We start from the raw sequence: 22,268 nt of genomic DNA on the forward strand, positions 1-22,268 counted from the left end.
CTTTCTTTCTTTCTTTCTTTCTTTCTTTCTTTCTTTCTTTCTTTCTTTCTTTCTTTCTTTCTTTCTTTCTTTCCTTCCATCTTTCTACACACTGTAATCCCATTACAGTTTCCACTCTCATAAGACACTTGAATTACATGTTCACATTAAACATCCAACAAAATATATTTTAGCAAAATGAATATTTTTGAGCTGGATATTAATCTTCCTCTCTAATGCATCCCGTGTTGATGCGCATGCGTGTATCAGCGCTCATCAAAACCAAAATACCGCCATCGGTAAGCGCTCGTCTCAGAACACTGTTTCTATAGCAACAGGAGCTTCTAACCATAGACTTCAACGGTGCCGCCATATTGTTTTGGGCACCTTGCCATAACTCTCATAAACCACATTACCTTTCATGTGTAAGTCTGAACAGTTGTTTCTGTTGTATCTGGTCATTATAAACATTTTTTAATAGCTAATAGCACACTATTAAAAGCTAGCGCTTTTATCTATAAAAACGGAGACTAAAAGAAATAATATAAATTTACATGATTCTATTGAGATCCTATTATAGTTTATATTATTAACTAATCTAAATCGTAAGTGAGTCTTCAGTGCAGTGAAGCCAGAGGACTGTGACAGGACAGCTCAGGCTGTCAGAAGTACAGATACTGCCCTACAAAGGTAAAGTGCAGTAACTACGCAAACACTGAAACTGAGAAAAACGCCTTTAAAGTTTTTATACCAGCCAGTCAAGCATGTTGTGGGTAGATTAGTGGTAATGCATTCATTTAATGCCTTCTTAGGAAGTCATTTTTTATAGATAAAAACCATGACCACTGATGTGACCTTTGACCCCAAAATGTAGATACTGCACTCTGCCTTTGGATTACCTTAAACAACTAAAACACTATTGCAAAAGCAAAGTGCAGTATCTACAACTAAATTACTGTTAATTGTTTTTAATAACTTTAATATTTTTATTGATGTTTGCATGTTGTGAATGTTAAAATTACTCAGTAGTAGGCTAAGCCTCAAGATTGAGAGTCATCTTATCGCATATGCTCCAATTACCACAAAGAGTGTTTTGCTCATTTTATTTAAAAAGTAGTTGCTTTACAAACAGTAGTTAACAAATTCACACAATTTAAACAATAGTGGTTTGAAAACTGCAGATAGCAAACACAGATTTGACAGCTATTTCAAAACTGCTTCTGTTGCTGCTGGGTGCGCTCACTTTTTATGAGGAGGCGCAGTTAACTTTTAGCTAACTTTGCCTAACAATATAACTTTACCAAAGCCAGCTAACTTTTGAAGGAGTAACCCCTGTTACTACAATTGGATTAGCTGCCTGAAACGGGGACAGATTTCCAAATCAACAAACATCAGCGCGATTATAAATCGGATTATCATTATGTTCAGGGGTGGACTGGGGCAAAAAAGTGGCCCTGGACTTTCTGCCGCAAAGCGGCCCATCACACTTGGTCCGCAACACACCTCACCATTAAACCCACAAGCTCATTATGCACAGAGCAATTTTTTACACCACCTTTTATAACATAAAAATATAAATGCTATCTTTTTTTTTTTATTATTATTGTTGACATGCTTATTAGCTTTAAAAAATGACTGGCATACTTCTTTATGTTATTATTTGTCTTTCCTGATGCACATGGCAAATAGTATAATTTTGAAAAAAAAACAAAACAAAAAAAACAACAACAACTCAAATCTCTTTTCCATACAGGGAAGTTTAATATCACTAAAGTTCAATACCTACCATTAAATCAGTCCATATATAACAATGCTCTGGTATGGTCTTAGAATGTAGTGCAGAATGTGCACTGTTTTATGGAGCCTTTGGTTATAGTGTTTGTCCTTTCAAGAGCTTGACATTTTATGAAAAAGAGGTCCAATTATGGAAAAGAGTGTAACAATTCTTATGTTTATGAAAAATACAGCATAATAGAATGATTTCTGAAGGATCACGTGACTAAGGACGACTGGAGTAATGATGCTGAAAGTTTTATATTTTAGACACTTTATAAGTTTGAGAATGATATTTTGAGTTTTATGAACAATTTTTAAATGAAATCCTGACAACAGATACACAAACATTCACTCTTATCTGACATGCTGAAAACTATAGGCTATGTTAATGTTTCTTGTCCACTGTGTGACCAATAACATCATTTAAATATGAACAATCCAAAAGGGTCACTGATGCTTGCAGCAAATATATTTTGACTGTAAGTGTGAAACTATGTTTCTGTCCTTCATTAGAGGCTGCAGGTCATTAATTCTTAAATTCTGCTTTAAATCAGACACAGAGGTAAAGTATTGTCTGCTTTCAGTCATGAAATGTTTTGATCCTCTTGGAAACAAATAGAACATTTTTTCTCCAATAAACATGTAAGATTGTTTATTTTCTGGCCTTTCTTACAGGAAGTGCTCATAATATTATGAACCTATACAATCCTACATTCTCTAGATATTCAGAAAGATGCTTCATTTAAAACTACATGGCATACTCATACTCTTACTTGACACAATCTGAATTTACTTTCCAGCAGATAACCTTTAGTGCATCCAGGACAATATATTCCATGCATCCACAAATCCTAATCATCATTTCATACATTTTTAAATGATTCATAGTGCCATTTAACCACACACATATGACATGTTATGTGTTTGTCACCCACTCTTATGATACATTTTTGTGGGCAGGGAGCCTGAGCACATTCATACACGTTTTGGGATTGTCCAGATGTAAAAAAAAAAAAAACATTTTTGGATATAGTGTTAGATGTTATCTACAAGACCACAGGATACATTTTGAAAGCTCATCCAATCATCATAGAGAAGCTGAGATTCATAATGCGTAAAATGCTTTCGTAGACCCCCAGTGAAGCACAGCATCTTACTTTTATGTAAATGCATTACCCTTTAAAAAAAAAAAGAAAGAAAAGAAGTTGCTATCTTTTTTTGTGAGAACCAAAGAAGCATCTCTTGACAACCACAAAAAAAGTGTCAAATTCTCTCACATTCACAGCAGACAGAATGATTGTTACTGCTCACATACTTGTCCAGAGTCGTAGGTCCTAGGTGACTGTAGATCAGATCCAGCTCTCTCAGGTGTGACGGTGTTGAACTCAGAGCTGATTCCAGAGCAGCACAACCTTCTTCTGTCACCATACAGCCAGATAATCTACAACAACAGAAGGTCTTCATGTTACTATGCTTCATTTTTAGAGATATAAAATATACAGTCTACCAGAGGTGCAAAATATACGGCCCGTGGAACACAAATGGCCCACCTGATCATTTCATACATCTCGAAGGCCAAGTAACTGAAATGCAGTTCAGATAGATGCAGTTACTCATATATCCACTAGAGGTCCTCTTGCTGGAATTGTTAAAACTAGAACCACTACGGGGTAAAATATACCCATGGCTATTTTTCAAATGTACATAACAGATTTTCAATAGTCAATCGCTTTGCTAAAATTGTGTTATTTACAATCCCATGTTTTAAATTGTTTTAAAGATTAAAAACTAGCATTTAGCATAAAACCACCAGCAGGTCAAATTTACCCCATATAATTCCTTTATCTTCATGCTGTATTTGAGAAACAAAATCTCATTTGTTATTATCAATTAAAATTAAAAAACAGGAACAATACATTGAATGTTTTTTTTTTTTATATATATATATTATTACATTAATAATTATTATGTTTTAGTTTGAAGATTTGATATCTCGTCAGATTTTTGGTCTGGTTTTAATACAATTCACCAAAAAAATATTATACTATTAATAGTAAACTAAAACTAAAAACTAAAACAATTAATAGTAAAAACTAAAAGCAGTCCAAAACAATATGCCTATTATAGCAAAAGTATGACTTTACAAAAGCACATTACAAAAATAAAACATAAATATAAGATGATAAGATAAATAAAACTGCATCTAACAAATAGTTTTAACATTTATTATTGAATTTAATGTTCCTTTACACTTTAATTTACAGTGTCGTAGTTACACTGTAATTACTCAAATAATTGCTGAGTACTATTAATTAACTACATGTAGGCTACTTACTATAGAGTTACAGTTAAGGTTTGGTTTAGGATTAGTTACTTGTAATTATGCATAAATTACTATTATTACTATAGTATGTAATGTGTAACTACGACACTGTAAAATAGTGTTAACTAATGTTCTTATTTTCACAAGCTGTTTATACTGTATGCACTATTTTTAACCAATTTTAACTATTTAGAATTTCAGACACATTTTAAGCACAAAGTTGCAAGTGTATTATTATTTATTTTATTATTTTTTATTATTTATTCATATCTGTGTACCTTTACCACGTGTGTGTATTTGTTACTGTGACTGCGGAATTTTTGGGGAATGTTTAAAATTGTGCAAAACAATCCCGCACCCTGTTGAAGGCCCTGTTATGAAGCACATACCAGCAGTATTATTTAACATGAATAGTTAGTATGTTATTACCTTGAAACTGTTTCTTTTTATAACTGACGATAATGGCGCTCTACTTTGGTCCAGGTTGCGTTCTTCACAAAGTAGCGGCGCACGAGCGACCAAATGTAACAGTGTAGCTGCACAGCCCCTTCTGTTGGTGAACATAATCACTACAAGATTGCTAACCAACAAGCTGCTGTATGTTGTTTGGGCTTTTTTGCAATGTATTTGCTAGAGCTGGACCAGAATATTCAAATATTCGTTTGGTAGGTTGGTATTTGACTTTCAATTTTGGGATTTGAATATTTTTAATTTTTTTTTTTTTTTTTTTTTTTTTTTGCACATCTGGCATACCCCTTGTGAAACAGTTCTCATTTGAGCTTGAATATATGTACACTACAAAATATGGCGAAATAATACAATACTCTTTTTTTCTTTTACAATTATCTTATATAGCCTAGCTGTTTTTAATATGATGGACAGTTTAAGGAACCCAACCATGTTATACTTAATTAATATAAATTGTCTTCTTAGCCCTTTAATGTGTTCCCTGCAACTGTAGTATTCTCTGTCTGAAGCGCACAACTGCATGTGGAAAACAGAATATAAACAAAATGTAAGCCTTTTTACCCGTTATTATCAGTTAGAGGGAAAAAATGATATAAATACTGTTTGATTTCTCACACAAACCGTTTCGTGTCTTAGGACATCAATGTGTCGTCAGGAGCCACAGGGTTTAATTTGTATTTGTCTGTTGTGTTTTTTTGACTCTTATTGATAGAGTTCCCATTGACGCGCATTATACGACTGGCAGACCGCGGCGGTTGCAGTTAAAAAACATAATTTGTGTTCTACTGAAGAAACAAAGTCACCTTCATCTTGGATGCCCTGGGGGTAAGCAGATAAACATCAAATTTACATTTTTGGGTGAACTATCCTTTTAACACATCAAAAGTGGAACGAAACAGCGCTACTTGTGTGCACCGCACAGAGCACGACTCACAAGCTTACACATGTTTACTTACTGAGTATTTCAAACACACGACCACTAAGCAGCCAGTGAGAAGTGTTCAAGTTCGACATGGAGGTCTCAGGTAGGCTACAAGCTCTATAAATCTCTCTGTGATTTAATTCAGTTTAAAGTCAGTTGAAACAGTGCTGACTTAGGCCCAATTCCAATTCTAGTCCTTAACCCTTCCCTTTTCCCTTCCCTTTGTTTTGCATGTTCATGTGAAGGGGTAGGGGTGTCTTGATTCTCTTTTGGCTGGAGTGGTAGGACTAAGGGCCAGATAGCCCTTCAAACAAAAGGTTATCGGGACCACACTTCGAATGAAGGGGTATGAGAAATTTCCCTGCATACACAGACTACCGTGCTGCTAGAATGCATGTAGTGATCATGGTAGTGATATTTCCACTCAGGATCGATCAATTGTGTTTTACCTGGCTGCCAGTTACTCTGTAGCTTGCTAAAAGCACTGTTAGAATGATGTGAACACAACTGAATAATACAGTTAAAAGAAATATATTTCATCCTTCATAGCGCAGTCACTATTTACATATTGTATCTGTAAACTCTTGCATTACCAAGGCAACAACTGACTCGTTTGTATTACATTGCAAAGAGCTCCGTTATCGCAGCACCACAGTAGAATATGAAACCGTACCAGCCGGCTCGGCACAGAATAAAACTTAGCCCGATGGAAGAGCAGCTCCACCAGTCTTGTACATTCTGTCTTGAGAAACTAAAGGGTCATACATTTTCAAATTGAAACTGAGCACCATTTTCTTTAGTTTAAAATACAGTGCAAAAATAATCTGTTAAATGTGCTCGCGCCTGATTTCTGTTGATATGCGCACTACATTGCTGTTCATACTGGTTCAATGTTACAGGACACTAATAAAAGAAACTTTGATGTGTCTAGATGTGTCCACAACATCGAATCTGGCCCCCTTTTAAAAACGTTTGGGAACCCCTGGTTTAGTGTGTGAGATCATGTTTTTATCTTTTATCTCAAAATCATTTGAATTTATGGCTGGACCAAAACAAACTAAAATGAAACGCCTGACTATATTAATGTACAGTAGAGTTCAGACTATATTAATGTACAGTAGAGTTCAGACTATATTAATGTACAGTAGAGTTCATGCATTCGCCTTGCAAAATTGGTGAACACAAGATTTAGTACTGCCCTGATGGAGCTATTCATAACTGGATATTTGCATATAAATAAAATACTGATTTTACACAAATAATCCTGTTTAAAAGTACATACTCATGGTTCTTTATAAAATGTGTTTTCTCCCTGAGCATCAGTGACTGTTTGCTGCCTTTTTGATAGTTGTGCATGAGTCTGTGGCTCTGTTTACAATTGACATTGACATGCAATCAAAATGATCTGATCAAGAAGATGTTTACATTTGTCCACATCTCTTTTCCCCATGTTAAATATTAAAATTGAGTCTGGAGAAGATTTTGCTGGTGCAAAGCAAACCTTAATGTGAAATGGTAGGGTTTCTTTTTAAGAAAAACCTTCTGCAATCCAAGGGCTTAGCATTTCAAGTGTTTTTTTCTGGTAATGAACAGGTAAGAACTCATTACAATCACAAATGTGTTTTTTCCAGTGCTCTGATACCAGTGTTGGGCAAGTTACTTTAAAAAAGTAATTAGTTATAGTTACTAGTTACTTCTCACAAATAGTAACGGAGTTAGTTAACTGAGTTACATCATTAGAAAAGTAAGTAATTACCAGGGAAAGTAACTACTGCGTTACTTAAAAAAAAAAAAAAAGTCAAATAACTTGAATGCCCTGAATATTAAATATAAGTCTAAGAATAAATTATTCTTGATCTGACTCGTGACTCGTGACTCGTGATCCGCTCTTGCTTATGAAATTTCTCTGTACTGTCATTAAAGAAAATGTAGTTTCATATTTATGTTTAAATAGTCCTATATTATGTTTTAAATTAATTTACTTGATTATGAAAAGTGAAGAGCATGAGTAAGATTCATCATAAGATGCGCAATATATCGGGAGGCAAGTTTTGTTTCGAAGAAAGCCTTTCTTTAAAGTGAATTTCATTTTGTAAAAATTGTATCTTAATTTTAATCAATGTTTCATCAACCAATTGCCTGGATTTAATAAATAAGAAGCAAATATAGCAGACAATATAATCATGGCAGGCGCGGGCGCGATCACTGGCGCGTGAACTGGAGCGCGACTTATAGGCTAAATAAACCGAAACTCAGCGGCTGCTTGCCTCACATACATAAATGCCATTACCAAAACATCCGAACCTATAGGTATGTTATAAAATATAAATATCACTGCATGAACTACATATTGGCACATAGTCTGAACTATTTGTACAGGCTACTCATTTTGAATGCTGCATCCTCCGCAGGTCGCATTTGAAGGCTGTATACGTCATTGAGGCTGGCTCATTTAAGGAAAATAACCGTTGGATTGCAAAGCAAGAAAGAAAATACAGCATTTTGCACCTCACAAGGAATAACCATCAATTTTATTATGGTTACTTTTCTTAAATAAGACATCCTTAATGATGTATGCAGCCTTCAAATGCGACCTCCGGAGGATACAGCCTCTGAAATGAGACACAGATTCGAACAGTAACAAAGGCGTCAGTTTTACCCTATCAATTCCAGTGCGAGTCCTTGTCTTTTGGAAGTGCATGCAAAGTGGAATTGCTTTCACACCGTAAAGATGTCATGTCAACATGTCAACAACACACACAAAAAAACTCTTCTAGTCTAAGCTTTTTGAAGTCTCAGTCTTCCAGTCTCAGCAGTCTCAGGCGGGTCAAACCTGCTGCCATTACGCAAATTTTTACATTGTTATGGAGATTTGTAACAGAAATTGAGACTGGAATTGCTGAAGACTCATTTCGGCAGTTCAGAATCAATTCATTCTTTAAGGCAAAAATTACTTTTTTATCCTGCACTTTGGTCTTTAAAACTTTGGTCTTTTGGTCTTAAAAAAAAAAAAAGTTTGACCCAAATGTTTAATGTCATGATTGTTACCATCTATTTGCATTAGTTCATATCCAGCTGGTCGCTTTTATTGATTCGTTATGCAGCAAAGTTGCATAATTAAAACTAGTGTCATGAGAAAGCAAACTGTATTGTCATGCAGCAGACATATAAACAAATCAGAAATGCATTCGATTTCAGTTCTCTTTTATCATCACTGTAATACAATAAATCTTATTTAAATAATAATCAGTGTTTTAAAATGGAAGCAAATAATGTATACATACATACAATATGTGTCTAATGTCAATGTTATGGCCTTTGTGTAGATATTTAAAGATGGTCATCTTTAAGCATGACTGTTTGGATTTATATGAAATGGTAACAATTTATAATAAGATTCCATCTGTAAGGTTAACAAAAGTATTGTTCATTGTTAATTTCAACATTTTAAGTACAGTACCTCATTGAACGTTTTCAGAAACTGTATTTTATGTATTTTTATTGGACTACTGACGACTGCAGGGTTCAGTGAGTGAAGGGTAGTACATCGGTCGAGAAGCGCAGCGCCACACCACGTCTTTAAAATTCTAACACATTGTTTTCTTTGGGGCTGTTCACACAGAACGCACTTATCCATTCCAAAGCGCTACTTTTTCTTTGTTTTTCTATGTAAACATGCGTTAGAAGGACGTGCAGAACCGTTGTGCTGATACTGTTAGTTGCTTGCTGCTAGACGCGGCGCGTCTTGATGCACTTCACGTGCAGGACCACATGTATTCAAAGCAAAGCGATGTTAAAGGGACAGTCATCACATTATAAAATGTGGTTATATTTTTTTCCGGCATCACCGGGGCCCTCCCTCAGCCCGGGGCCCTGGGCTTAAGCCCAGGTAAGCCGTGCATTAATGCGGCCCAGGATAGGACATTCGAACCAGAGAGACACTTACATTTGACTAAAAGGTTTTTGTCTTCAACTAAAGTGAAATAATGAGCATATTTCCACTTTGAGAAACTCGTCTTGTTCTCGCCTTGACTCGCTATGACTGCCGCACATACTTGATTAAATGGAAACATGCCCACAGTGCGTAGCACTTCAGCTAAAATTAATTAATTAAAAAAGTAACGCACAACGCACCACATGGTAACGGTAACGGAGTTAATTTATTGAAAAAGTAATGCGTTACAGTATTAGTTGATGTCAAAAGTATCTGCGTTACAGTAATGCATTACAGTAACGCGTTACTGCCCAACACTCTCTGATACATACTTCATCTCTATGAAACAGACATTTCTTAAAATAATTTTTCAAGATGTCAGTATTACATGCAACATTTATATTCTCCATGTATATTTAAAAAAAAAAAAATCCCCCCTTTAAATACCTCAGTATGTTGATTTGACAGTTTGGAGCCTGGAGTGCATCAAACAGCAGCTTCACTCCTGAATCCTGCAGCTTGTTGTTACTCAAATCCAGATACTTCAGGAAGGAGTTTGATGATTGTAGAACTGAAGCCACAATTTCACAGCACTGATCAGTGAGATTACAGCCAGCCAATCTAAATACAGTAAAATACATAATTAATTACATACAGACTCAATATATAAATTGATGTTTAAGAGGATTGTGTGCATTGCCTCATGTTTCACGAGTTCACACTTACAAATGATTAGATAGAGTAAAAGAGTATGTGTATTTGGTGTGCTGTCCTGGGGAGGGCTCCGAGCTCGGAATGTCGCCCAAACCCAGAGTACTCTCCCATATCTTTGGTTAGGATAGTATCCAGGCAAGTGTGAGGAGATGGGGTGGTGGAGGAATGCAGAAAAAACTGTTGAGGAACATAGGTGAGTCGGCTATGTTCTTTTTTTTTATTAATATTTTTGTTTTAAAAAAAACTACTGTCTGGAATTACTTAAGACACGCAGTGCAAAATTAGCACTGAAAAGGCGTGGACAGTTGTTTTTGCAGCTGACCTTATAGCATATGCATTTGAATGAGTTTCCCTTTCAGATGCAAAAGTTATGGGATTAGAGTATTTATATGAATCATGCAAGGCGATTTACAAATGTTTGCGCTTGTCAATTTACTGATATTTGCACAATTTTTTTAAAGCCACAAAAAGCAAGTCTTAACCCATTTTGCGACATGGCTGCAATTGTTGCTGTAAGGAGGAGACACCGCAGAGAAAAGAGAGTGCAAGGAGAGAGAAAATATTTTCCACTCGTATTAAGTTCTTTGGAATGCCAGAGGAAGTTATCCGAACATAATCGCTTGCCAAGTCATGTTGGCCTATACAGAGCTGCTTGAAAGTTTGTTTGAATTTTAAAATAATTCACATTTTCACAGATTCCACAAGTTGTTCACATGCATTCAAGCAGCACTGTATAAATATATATATATATATATACATATATATATATACATATATATATATATATATATATATATATATATATATATATATATATATATATGTATGTGTCTGTGTTGACCCGCACCTGATGAGAGCATCAGCATCAGCTCTGCTTATTTGCGACCCAACGCTAATATGTGTTGCTCTTGTTAGATTGCTTCTGTCTTGTGTTCTTTATTTTGTGCGTCAGCAGTAGATTACACGCAAAACTTGCCACTCCCATTAGCGCATTTGTGGAATTGCGCTCTCACGCTAATTTTCCCTGTTTAGTAAATCTGGCCCTATGAGTGCTATTAGTGTTTTCAGTGACATGCAACCTGTACATATCTGTTCACATTTCAAAAAATGTGTTCTGGGGTTTCATGACCCTTTAATCAGTCAAGTGTCTCTATCTGCATTTTTTTATTCAGCTAAAGCAATAGCTGGATGCCATATTAGAGATTTCCTGGAATGTCAAAAGTTCTACTTCTATGGGTCCCACTGCAAGAGGGCGCCCTCCGGTGTCGAGTATGAATGAAACAAAATGTGAGTTGTGTTCCATAATGCTCCTGTTGCCATATTTTTGGTAAAAAAAAAAAAAAAAAACACAACAAAAAATATTCCTCTCCAAAGATATTTGAAGTAAACAATTTCCCTAATAGAGTACATTACACATAATTATTAAAAATTGTTTAAGTCAGACCTCAGTATGTTGAGTTGACAGTTTGACAGTTTTTTTTTTAGTTCTTGGTAAATTTAAGAATATTAACTAAATTAATTCAACAACAGATGAATGACTACATTAACAGTAAAAATGAAAACAATGAACAATGTTTAAAAAAACTGATAACCTCAGTATGTTGAGTTGACAGTTTGAACTCTTCAGTCCATCACAGAGCAGCTTCAGTCCTGAACCCTGCAGGTCATTGTCACTCAGGTCCAGCTCTCTCAGGGGGGAGTTTGATGATTGTAGAGCTGAAGTCACAATTTCACAATGTTGATCAGTGAGTTTACAGCCTGCCAAACTGGAAACAGAGAGGACTTTGGTTAAAAGGCATGTTAGTGAGTGGGTGCCATGTTCATGTTGAAATGTCCTTTTAAGCACAGTCTTAAATTAACATAAAGAGTTGGGAGAACACTGAATGCTTGTCAGATTTACATAATGTAAGTCAGGACTTAAAGTGACAGTAGTCTAATATACCTGCTGCAGTCTGTCATTAATGCTAATAAAACAAAAAAATAAAAATTGTTCTTGACTCACTGCTCTTGACTCAATAACTTTTGTAGCTTTAATAATGAGTAATCTATATGTAATTTATACAGTGAAAACCATGCAGTGTTATTTTCATTTGATCATTCAATATTTCTTACCTGAATAGTTAGACCAGCTGTTTATTACTGTTTATTAATATTACTGTCAGACAAACATGAAAAAATTAAAAAAACATGAAAAAAAAAAAAAAACGTGGGGACCAATTAAATAGTTATTAGTTCTTGGTGATTTTAAGAATATTAACTAAATGAATTAAAAAAACAAATGCATGTCTACTTTAAACTGTAAAAATAAAAACAATGAACAATGTTTTAAAAAATGATAATAACCTATTCTTTATAAAGCAGGAAGGTTTTCTGATAAAAAATCTGCATCTCTGCTTCATCAAATTGATTTCTTGCTTCATATTATTGGCAAAGCATATCAGCATAATTTTTGTGTTGGGCCTTTATCAGCTTAAATGATGTGCCGATAATATTGTGTATCCCTAGTTTTTAATATATATATATATATATATATATATATATATAACATTATGACATTAATAACTGTCTTTGAATTTGGCTAGTTTTATTGGTAGCTTCACTTGTTCTGTTTACAAAGCATAAAAATATTTTATACAAATAATAGTATTAATTTGGTAGAGAATGAATACAATACTCAACTGCAACAATGTATATTTTATGCTTGTGAACACAAACCCAAGTAATATTCATCACAATACATCAACTTCTGTCAAATATAAGCACTGTATGTTCATATTTTCACACTTACAGAACTTTTCTGCAGTTCCTCACAGCAGGTACCAGTCTCCATTGACCCTCTTTTGATTTGAATTTGTACTTTTTAAGGTCAAACTCATCCATCACCTCCTCTGACATTAGGATCATGTTTGCCAAAGTTGAACATTGTGCAAGAGAAAGAATTTTACTTGTTGTTTCATTTTTTAAAAATGCCTGCATTTCCTCAACAACAGAATTATTCTTCATCTCAATCAAGCAGTGTGACAGATTCATCCATCTTTCAGGACTGACATTGTTCTTTTGACCTCGTTTGAGGTTGTGGATTATTTTCTTGATGCTCTCTGGGTTGTTCTCTGTGTGAATCAGCAGATCCTGTAAGAGTCTCTGATTGGACTCCAGTGAGATGCCATGAAGAAATCGGAGTAAAAGATCCAGATGTCCATTTTTACTGATCAAGGCTTTATTCATTGCTCCCTTCAGAAACACGTCCAGAGAAACATTCCCATACTGAGTTCTGGACTTTCCTGACAGGAACATTTTCAGAACTTCACTGTTCTTGTGTAAATAGCAGAAAAACACATACAGCGCTGCAAAAAACTCCTGAAAGCTCAGATGTACAAAGCTGTAAACCTTCCTGTGATAAATCACAGATTCCTCCCTAAAGATTTCAGTGCAAATTCCAGAATACACTGAGGCGTCAGTGACGTCTATGCCGCTCTCTCTCAGGTCCTCCTCATAGAACATCACATTGCCTTTCATCAGCTGATTGAAAGCCAGTTCAGAAAGTTTCACAATCACATCTCTGTTGGACTGCAGGAGATTCTCTGAATCTCTCTCTTCATACTTCTGGTTCCTCATATTTATTTGAATGAGCAGGAAGTGTATGTACATTTCAGTCAGAGTTTGAGGGATTTCTGCACTCAGATCTTGTTTCAGGATGTTCTGAAGCACAGTGGCTGAGATCCAGCAGAAGACGGGTATGTGGCACATGATGTGGAGGCTTCTTGCTCTTCTGATGTGTGAGATGATTCTGCTGGCTTGATTCTCAACACCGATTCTCTTCCTGAAATATTCCTCCTTCTGAGGGTCATTGAATCCCTGAATTTCTGTTACACGGTTGATGTATTTTGAGGGGATCTGATTGGCTGCTGCTGGTCTGGTTGTGATCCAGATGAGAGCAGAGGGAAGCAGATCTCCTTTCAAGAGGTTTGACATCAACACACCAACTGATGAAGTCTCAGTCACACCAGAAACTTTTTCACCTTCGGAAAACATCAATGTAATTCTGCTTTAATCCAGACCATCAAAGATGAACACAAATGTACACTCATCATACATCTTTGAGTCCAGATGTTGAAGTTCAGGATGAAAGTCCAGCAGAAGTCTATGAAGACTGTATTGATGATCTTTAATTAAGTTCAGCTCTCTAAATGGAAGCACAAACATGAAATCTACATCCTGATTGGCTTTTCCCTCAGCCCAGTCCAGAAGGAACTTCTGCACAGAGACGGTTTTTCCAATTCCAGCGATGCCTTTAGTAAGAACAGTCTTGATTTGGTCTTTCTTCTCTCTTCTCTTTTGTTCATATCCTGGTTCAGGTGAAGGATCAAAGATGTCATTGCAGTTGATTGGAGTGTCTTGGAGTGTCTTGTAACTTTTCTCCATCTGTAGCACCTCATGTTCTTCATTCACTCCTTCACTCTCTCCCTCTATGATGTAAAGCTGTGTGTAAATCCTGTTCAGGAGGGTCTGATGCTCTTGTAGTCTGACTCCCTCAAATACTCTCTCATATCTGTTCTTCATGCTGGTTTTGTGCTGGTCTTTAACTCTCTGCAGATCATCATGCACTGGCTGGTGAGAATCGAGCTGCAGAGCTGCTTCTGTGTCATGATGACTGATGTGTTTCTGACAGGAGGAGAATGAGCTGGTCTGACAGGAAACACATCTGATCTGATCAGCTCTTCCACCACTGAAAACACATTAAGATGAACAGAGAGACAAAAAACAAAAACAGAAATAAAAGAAAATATTTAAATGTCAATAATATTAAATTATCTTGTTCAAAATCATACCACATTTAGAAAGAAGTGATCTTTTCATAGACTCCTACATGTAATATGATCTATCTGTGGCTAATTTATTTCTTGATATCACAGATGGAGTTCCTCAAGGTTCTCTTTTAGGACCAATATTGTAGGGCTGTCAAATTAAAATTAAAATTTTGAATTTGTGTTGAAATTAAAATAAAAATCCACATTCAAATGCAGAAATGGTGCATTAGAATTTTAGGTGTGGTTCAGGCAGCTTTATCATTTGTGTAACAAGATGCAATGATAAGAGTCATTGTTGTATTTTAATGTTTTTGTTAGCCTATACAGTTGAACGCACTAGATGGAGTAGGGTATTCTTGCAATAATATAAAATATAATAATATATGTAATGCATTAACGCATGTGATTAATTTTTTCAGTTTACTGTAACGTATTAAAAATATTTAACGCAATTAACGCAGCTCAATTTTTTCCCTCATAATTTTACATAAACATTATATGATCACCTCTTATAAACACAAATGCTTTTACACCATTCAAGCGCTACAAGACAAACAAGATGAAACGAGAATTAATCACTTGTTATCTATTGATATTTTGTATGACAATTGTGACTTTTATTATGTCTGTGTGAGTTCACTGCAACCTTACTTTCCCAAAGGGGATAAATAAACTAAAAACTAAAAAACTGAGGGCGCTGTCTGTGAATGTCGTGTCTGTGTGACACACACATGACTCGCGTGCACAGAAAGACGTGTGCCAGTATCGAGTTCTTTCTTGCTTTAACAAACAATAACCCAAAGAATTATGCCAAAATTACTGTTTTGTTGACTGTCCTCATACAATCACAATACATCTTTGAGTTCAGCTCATGAAAAATGGGGGCAAAAACAAAAGTGTTACGTTTATAATTTTGTTCAGTGTAGATATTTTTCTTTGCTTCACTTCAGAAGGCCTGTATTAACCCTCTGGAGCCGTATGGATTACTTTTATTGGACTTATTTTGGGCTTATTTATTTTTGGGCTTCATTTTCATGGCTCAGATTCACTATACCATTATAAACTTGGAAGAGCCATGATATTTTTAAATATATCTCAGATTGTGTTCTTCTAAAAGAAGAAGAAGATACATATACACCTATGGTGGCTTGAGGGTCAGAAAATCATTGGATAATTTTCATTTTTGGGTGAACTATCCTTTAATGTTAATCAAAGAACAAAGGTAACAGAGAAAATTGTAGCTTTAATAAGGATTAATATATATTTATATGATATATTAATCATATAAATATATTAATATATATTTATATGATTAATATTGCGATTCCAGAGGTTCTGCTTGACCCTCTTCATCTAGGTCTGATTCAGGCTCAATTTGATACAGCAGTATAGACACCATTATTTACATTTTCACCGAAGCACATGTAAAAACTAATGGTAAAGGGGCGTGGTGTTTCCGGACGCTTCAGCAAATCATAATACACTGGGCCAGCTAACCAATCTGAGCACATAACGTATTTTGGAGGGAGTGGCTTAATAGAACCAGGAAGTCAAGCGAGCCGTTCAAATGACATTGGAAACAGAGGTGTAGAATAAAGGTAAAATATATGAAAAATATGTATTTTTTAAAAAAAAAACTAAGCATTAAGACTGCGCCCCAAAAACACAATCAAGCCTACAAAAAACCCACTGAACCACCCCTTTAATTAATTTTTTAACTGATTGACAGCACTATGTATATATTTATATACCCTTTGTGATTATACTCTTAAAGGGTCAAAGGCAAGTCAACTTCTTCATTACTAAATACAGGGTACTGAAACATGTTGTGATTATATGATACTCACAGAGGGTCAGAAGTCACAGCAGGTTCATCACTGAGAACAGGTGATAGAACAATAGATTTGTTACTCTTTATAGGCACACAGCCAGATATCGGAGATGCTGCTCGCTTTCTCTTCTTGCTGATGAAACTGAGAAAAAGATGTAAATATTGTATATTATTGTATATGTACCTTTACCTGAAAGGTGCATAGAGTATGCACATTTATTATCTAAACCATGTGACAAAACTTTCTAACCATGTGAATTTATCCTTTACTGCACTACACTTTGTATGTAGACCTTACATCACTCATCAGGGTTCGATCAATATATATAACAATAATATGGGAAGGTAAATGTGCCGTTTGTGGGAAAGTTGTAAAATAAGGGAATTCCTGTCATAAATTTTCCATTACAGCGGCACACTTGACAAACATAGCAGGATTAAAGTCATTTTCTGTACACAAACTCCTGAAAATGGTGTATGTCAGTGGTTCTCAAACCATTTAAAAATAGTAAAACAAAAACACAATTGACTTTTAAATTGAAATTTTTCCATGTTTTCTGATAACTATTTTAATATATCTTTATGCATCTGTCAGACTCATGCATAACCCACATTTTTATAATACCATAGAATAATTTTATATTACCAAAGAATAGGGCCCAAAGAGAACGTTACCTATCATACACCTGCCGCAATGCAGCACCAGGTGCGACGCAAGTGTTTTTTTGATAGTTTCAGCCCAACGCAGTTAACATTTTCACGTCCTGTGCCACATTGTTTAAATAGCAAATGCATTTGTGCGCCCATGAGTGTGCTGGTCTGAAAATGAGGTGTGTTCAGGGCCAGGCACATTGTTGGTGCTTTGCTATTCTGAGGCAACTAAAAATAGACTGCGCATTGACCAACTGAAACCTAGTTTAAAGTCAATGGCGCAATATTTGTTTTGTTATTTAAAGAGAGTGTTAGTAATATGCGCCTATATGCGGGTGCACACCACGCGTGCATTCTGCTTATTACACACAGGGTAGTGCAGCAGCACACAAACATGCCAAATATTAAAAATAAAAAGATTACAATGGAAAATATTATTATTGTGTGCATGCTTTGGTGGAATCCAGCTTTTCCTGTAGACGGTCTGCTCGCATGCTTTAACCTCGTGCACGAGCAAATCCATCTCCTCGCTAGAGAAGCATTCCATTTTTCCGCTTACAAAGTCTGCCATGTAAATAGCGAATCTACCATGACACAAGTGCAACTGGCTTTTAAAGAGAATGGGAGATGAAACTCTGTATGTTTTATTTCACATTACGCCCAAAACACACCCAATACTCATTAAGAGAATAGGGACAACCCTTTTAGGCCATGCGCATGGTGTGCTGACTATATTTTTACTGTCGTTAAACTAGCAAAAGTGGATTCAGACACGCCCTAAGTACACTTGTGCCGTGTGTTTTAGACCATGTGGTTAGATCGTTAAAATAGGGCCCTTTAAGTGGCCCAAAGGTGTTAATCAACCAAATATCTAATCCTATCACAGTCTTATGGGTTTGGAACAACACAAGGGTGAGTAAATGACAGAATTTTCATTTTTTTTGTGTGAACTAGCACTTTAAGCTTGCATTCGAAGAGAATTCTATATTTGTTCAATATTGAAAAAAAAAAATTGTAAGTTGCTTGAAGGTGATACTTTATCTGAAAAGTAAGAAAACCCCTGATGAAGTTTTTTTAGAAATGACAAACTAAATTGCAGCATTTTGCAAATATTTATCCATTGTTGCTTTTCCTTTAGCCGAACAATTAGCCCAAGCTTTACTCACCCTCAAGCCATCCTAGGTGTATATAACTTTCTTCTTTCAGAAGAACACAATCAGAGAGATATTAATAAATATCCTGACACATCCAAGCTTTATAATGGCAGTGAACAGGGGTCACGAGTATGAAGCTGAAGAAAATGCTTGTCATTGCTTGTCACGTCACACACCGCAACACTGTATGAATGATGATCTGCTTTTATTTTAATTTTTCCTTTTTTATTCAAAATATTCACAAATTTGTTAACTATAGCATGAAATATCTGATATTCTGATTGCCAAATATGTAAAAGTGGATGTGTTTTGCTGTTTAAACACCTTTATGACAATCATGTTAGTTGAGCTTGTAAGACTGATGCCGGACTGCCTGGACCAAGAAAGGGCCACTCTTTGAGAAAACAAAGGAAATTAACATTTGAACTCTCTCTTGCGACATTAGCATCCCCATCCAAGACGCAATCACACTGAGTCAATCACACCTCAGCAATGCCTTAATCTACATTTCCCTTCCTTCACCCCCTCTTCCCCCATCTCTTCTCTCTACATACGGAGGTGACCTGAAATTCACCCAAAATCTATATGGTTTAATGTGAACATTTATCATACAATACTATACATGTTTGGTATCATTTCAAATGTCTCAGTGCGACTGGTACAAACGTCTCATTCCCATATTTAAAAAAAAAAATATCCATCTTTAACAAGTTATGAAGTGAAATATCTACGTAGCTTCCACCAGACCGCCTTCCGTATTCAACTTACGAGATAAGCGTAACTGACGTTGTGTCAGTTATGCCTTTTTAGTAAGCTGAATTCGGAAGGTGTAGGACGTAGCATAAGTGTTTTGAACTGCGAAAGGCATTACACTTTCATCCAAAGTTGAAGAAGGAAGGTGGTCTGGTGAAAGCTAGATATTTGACTTTATAACTTGTTAAATATGAAGATTTTTCTTACACAAATGCATTGCTTCTCTTCAGGTGACCTTTATTAACCCCCTGGAGCCGTGCGTAGTACGTTTATGATGGATGGATGTGGATGGATCAGGATATTTATTAATATAACACTGATTGTGTTCATCAGAAAGAAGAAAGTCATATACAAGGGTAAATAAAGCTTGGGGTAATTTTAGTTTTAAAGTGAACTAATTCTTTAATTTCAGTGGTCATGAAGGTGTTTGTCAGCAGGCATCTGAGAGTTTAGTATAGGCCATGCTCTGATGATGAATCTTTTATTATTAATACTTTTTAACATATATTATGTACAATCAAAAAAAAAAAAAAGAAAAAAAAAAAGCTTCACAGAATCACAGAATCAGCCTTGCCTTGTGCATTTGAACAAAGTCACTGTTAACTTCCAAGTGACACTACAGTAGATAATGAATGATACTCACTTAGGGTCAGAGGTCAAAGCAGGTCCATCACTGAAAAGACCAATGGAGTTGTTACTCTTCATGGACACACAGCTGAATCCTGAAGATGGTCCATCACTGAATTCAGGGGGAATAATCATGGAGTTGTTACTCTTCATGGACACATAACTGAATCCTGAAGATGGTCCATCAATGAATTCAGGGGGAATAATCATGGAGTTGTTACTCTTCATGGACACATAACTGAATCCTGGAGATGCTGCTCTGTGAGTGTGAACAGAAGCCTCCTCCTCCTCTCTCTCCTCAGACACACTCATTTTACAGGCAGGTTTCTGCTTCTCTTCCTGCTAGATGAGAGGTTTGATTTCAGGCCTGTATGTGGAGGAAGAGATTATTTACAGTAATTGGATTTCCTTTTTAATAGTTCCACCAACAGACTTCACTGGGTGATTCAATTTGTGATTTTGGATATTTACGAAATATCATTACAATCATTAGTTACATTTTTGAAATTAAACTATTTAGGAAGTACATCTTATTTTAACGTATAACTAAATTTTGGGAGTTCTAAATGGAGTTGCCCTCGTGCTGGTCTTTTTACAGATGAGACTCATCTAAGGTCAACCACGGCTGCTTTCTGGGGACTCTGGAAATGTTTTGACAAGTGTTTTTTTGATCAATGTTGGGACATAATTCATTGTTGTAAAAGTTAAAACTTTTGAAATGTAAGATTGTTTGATTTACTGTGTAATGGGTATTTTAAATATACACTGAACAGAATTATAAACGCAACACTTTTGTTTTTGCCCCCATTTTTCATGAGCTTAACTCAAAGATCTAAGACTTTTTCTATATACACAAAAGGCCTATTTCTCTCAAATATTGTTCACAAATCTGTCTAAATCTGTGTTAATGAGCACTTCTCCTTTGCTGAGATAATCCATCCACCTCACAGGTGTGGCATATCAAGATGCTGATTAGACAGCATGATTATTGCACAGGTGTGCCTTAGGCTGGCCACAATAAAGCAGTCAGTATCTGGTGTGACCACCATTTGCCTCACGCAGTACAACACATCTCCTTCGTATAGAGTTGATCAGGTTGTTGATTGTGGCCTGTGGAATGTTGGTCCACTCCTCTTCAATGGCTGTGCAAAGTTGCTGGATATTGGCAGGAACTGGAACATGCTGTCGTATGCGCCGATCCAGAGCATCCCAAACATACTCAGTGGGTGACATGTCCGGTGAGTATGCTGGCCATGCAAGAATTGGGATGCTTTCAGCTTCCAGGAATTGTGTACAGATTCTTGCAACATGGGGCCGTGCATTATCATGCTAAAACATGAGGTGATGGTCGTGGAAGAATAGCACAACAATGGGCCTCAGGATCTCGTCACAGTATCAAATTCAAAATGCCATCAATAAAATGCACCTGTGTTCGTTGTCCATAACATATGACTGCCCATACCATAACCCCACCGCCACCATTAGCCACTCGATCCACAATGCTAACATCAGCAAACCGCTCACCCACACAACGCCATACACACTGTCCGCCATCTGCCCTGTAGAGAGAAAACTGGGATTCATACGTGAAGTGAACACCTCTCCAAAGTGCAAGATGCCATCAAATGTGAGCATTTGCTTACTCAAGTCGGTTACGACGACTAACTGCAGTCAGGTCGAGACCCTGATGAGGACAACGAGCATGCAGATGAGCTTCTGCAAAATTCTTTGGTTTTGCAAACCGATTGCTGCAGCAGCTGTCCGGGTGGCTGGTTTCAGACGATCTTGGAGGTGAAGATGCTGGATGTGGAGGTCCTGAGCTGTTGATTTCTGCTTCCTTGTCAGCAAATGGGAATTCAAAAGAGAACACTTTTTTTTTTCTTTGTACTGAGTTTAATTTATGATAGAACTGTTGCAATTATTTATTTTTACAATATAGAAAGTTAAACATTTAGTGTTTACTTTTTTGGTTACTTTTTGAAACAGACAAACTCAGAATTGTTGAGGTTCATTGATTATACATAAATTCAATGAAGGTTGAATAATCTTTGAACTACAGTATGTAGTTATCTGCATGTCTGATCCATGGAGATGCAACAATGGAGAACAAGCTATTGGGGGTTTTGAGAACCAGGACTGACTGAACAAGTTGAAGCTATAGTGTGAGCCCCTTTATTAATATACCTGCAAGTGAGGAATGATTACAACAAAACAACAAAAAAAGGTCAAATTCACTCAGCATTCCATGATCTAATTCACTATCTTAATTACAATTAAGTACAAATTAACTGTATTCAGTTGTGTTGTAATCACAGTCCAGTAGCCTAC

General features: G+C 36.0%; 1 protein-coding gene across 1 annotated transcript in view; it reads right to left on the minus strand.

Moving 5' to 3' along the window:
- The window catches only part of si:ch211-214b16.3 (NACHT, LRR and PYD domains-containing protein 3), a 23,180-nt gene extending 2,928 nt beyond the window's left edge, over positions 1 to 20,252 (minus strand). The window contains 6 exon segments of the mRNA XM_067365487.1: positions 3,033 to 3,196; positions 9,850 to 10,023; positions 11,709 to 11,882; positions 12,905 to 14,797; positions 16,772 to 16,879; positions 19,957 to 20,252. Coding sequence (XP_067221588.1) covers positions 3,033 to 3,196; positions 9,850 to 10,023; positions 11,709 to 11,882; positions 12,905 to 14,797; positions 16,772 to 16,879; positions 19,957 to 20,252 — 2,809 coding nt within the window.
- Between the last annotated feature and the right edge of the window lie 2,016 nt (positions 20,253 to 22,268).

The sequence above is a fragment of the Chanodichthys erythropterus genome, chromosome 3 (genome assembly GCF_024489055.1).
Source record: "Chanodichthys erythropterus isolate Z2021 chromosome 3, ASM2448905v1, whole genome shotgun sequence".
Lineage (NCBI taxonomy): Eukaryota > Metazoa > Chordata > Actinopteri > Cypriniformes > Xenocyprididae > Chanodichthys > Chanodichthys erythropterus.